Genomic DNA, 562 nt, shown 5'->3' on the forward strand with positions numbered 1-562 from the left:
CTGAAAGAGAAAAAGTACAGCTTGGTGGAACTTGTTCATCACTTCTTTCCTGAAACCAAAGAAGCAGGAATCTGCAGCTTTGAAGAGTTCCAGGTTGTGTTCATCTTTGACGGTCTGGATGAGTGTCGACTTCCTCTGGACTTCCACAACAATGAGGTCCTGACTGATGTTACAGAGTCCACCTCAGTGGATGTGCTGCTGACAAACCTCATCAGGGGGAACCTGCTTCCCTCTGCTCGCCTCTGGATAACCACACGACCTGCAGCAGCCAATCAGATCCCTCCTGAGTGTGTTGACATGGTGACAGAGGTCAGAGGGTTCACTGACCCACAGAAGGAGGAGTACTTCAGGAAGAGGTTCAGAGATGAGGAGCAGGCCAGCAGAATCATCTCCCACATCAAGACATCACGAAGCCTCCACATCATGTGCCACATCCCAGTCTTCTGCTGGATCACTGCTACAGTTCTGGAGGAGGTGTTGAAGACCAGAGAGGGAGGAGAGCTGCCCAAGACCCTGACTGAGATGTACATCCACTTCCTGGTGGTTCAGTCCAAACTGAAGA

At 50.9% G+C, this 562-nt stretch overlaps 1 protein-coding gene across 1 annotated transcript in view; it reads left to right on the forward strand.

Moving 5' to 3' along the window:
• LOC123967032 (NLR family CARD domain-containing protein 3-like) overlaps window positions 1-315 on the forward strand; it is a gene marked incomplete at its 3' end in the record, with an annotated part of 1,672 nt that extends 1,357 nt beyond the window's left edge. The window contains exon 2 of the mRNA XM_046043084.1: window positions 216-315. Within this exon, the coding sequence (XP_045899040.1) occupies window positions 216-315 (100 nt within the window). The remainder of the gene's footprint in view (window positions 1-215) is intronic.
• Window positions 316-562: the final 247 nt, after the last annotated feature.

This window comes from Micropterus dolomieu, unplaced genomic scaffold (genome assembly GCF_021292245.1).
Source record: "Micropterus dolomieu isolate WLL.071019.BEF.003 ecotype Adirondacks unplaced genomic scaffold, ASM2129224v1 contig_14868, whole genome shotgun sequence".
NCBI classification, from domain to species: Eukaryota; Metazoa; Chordata; class Actinopteri; order Centrarchiformes; family Centrarchidae; genus Micropterus; species Micropterus dolomieu.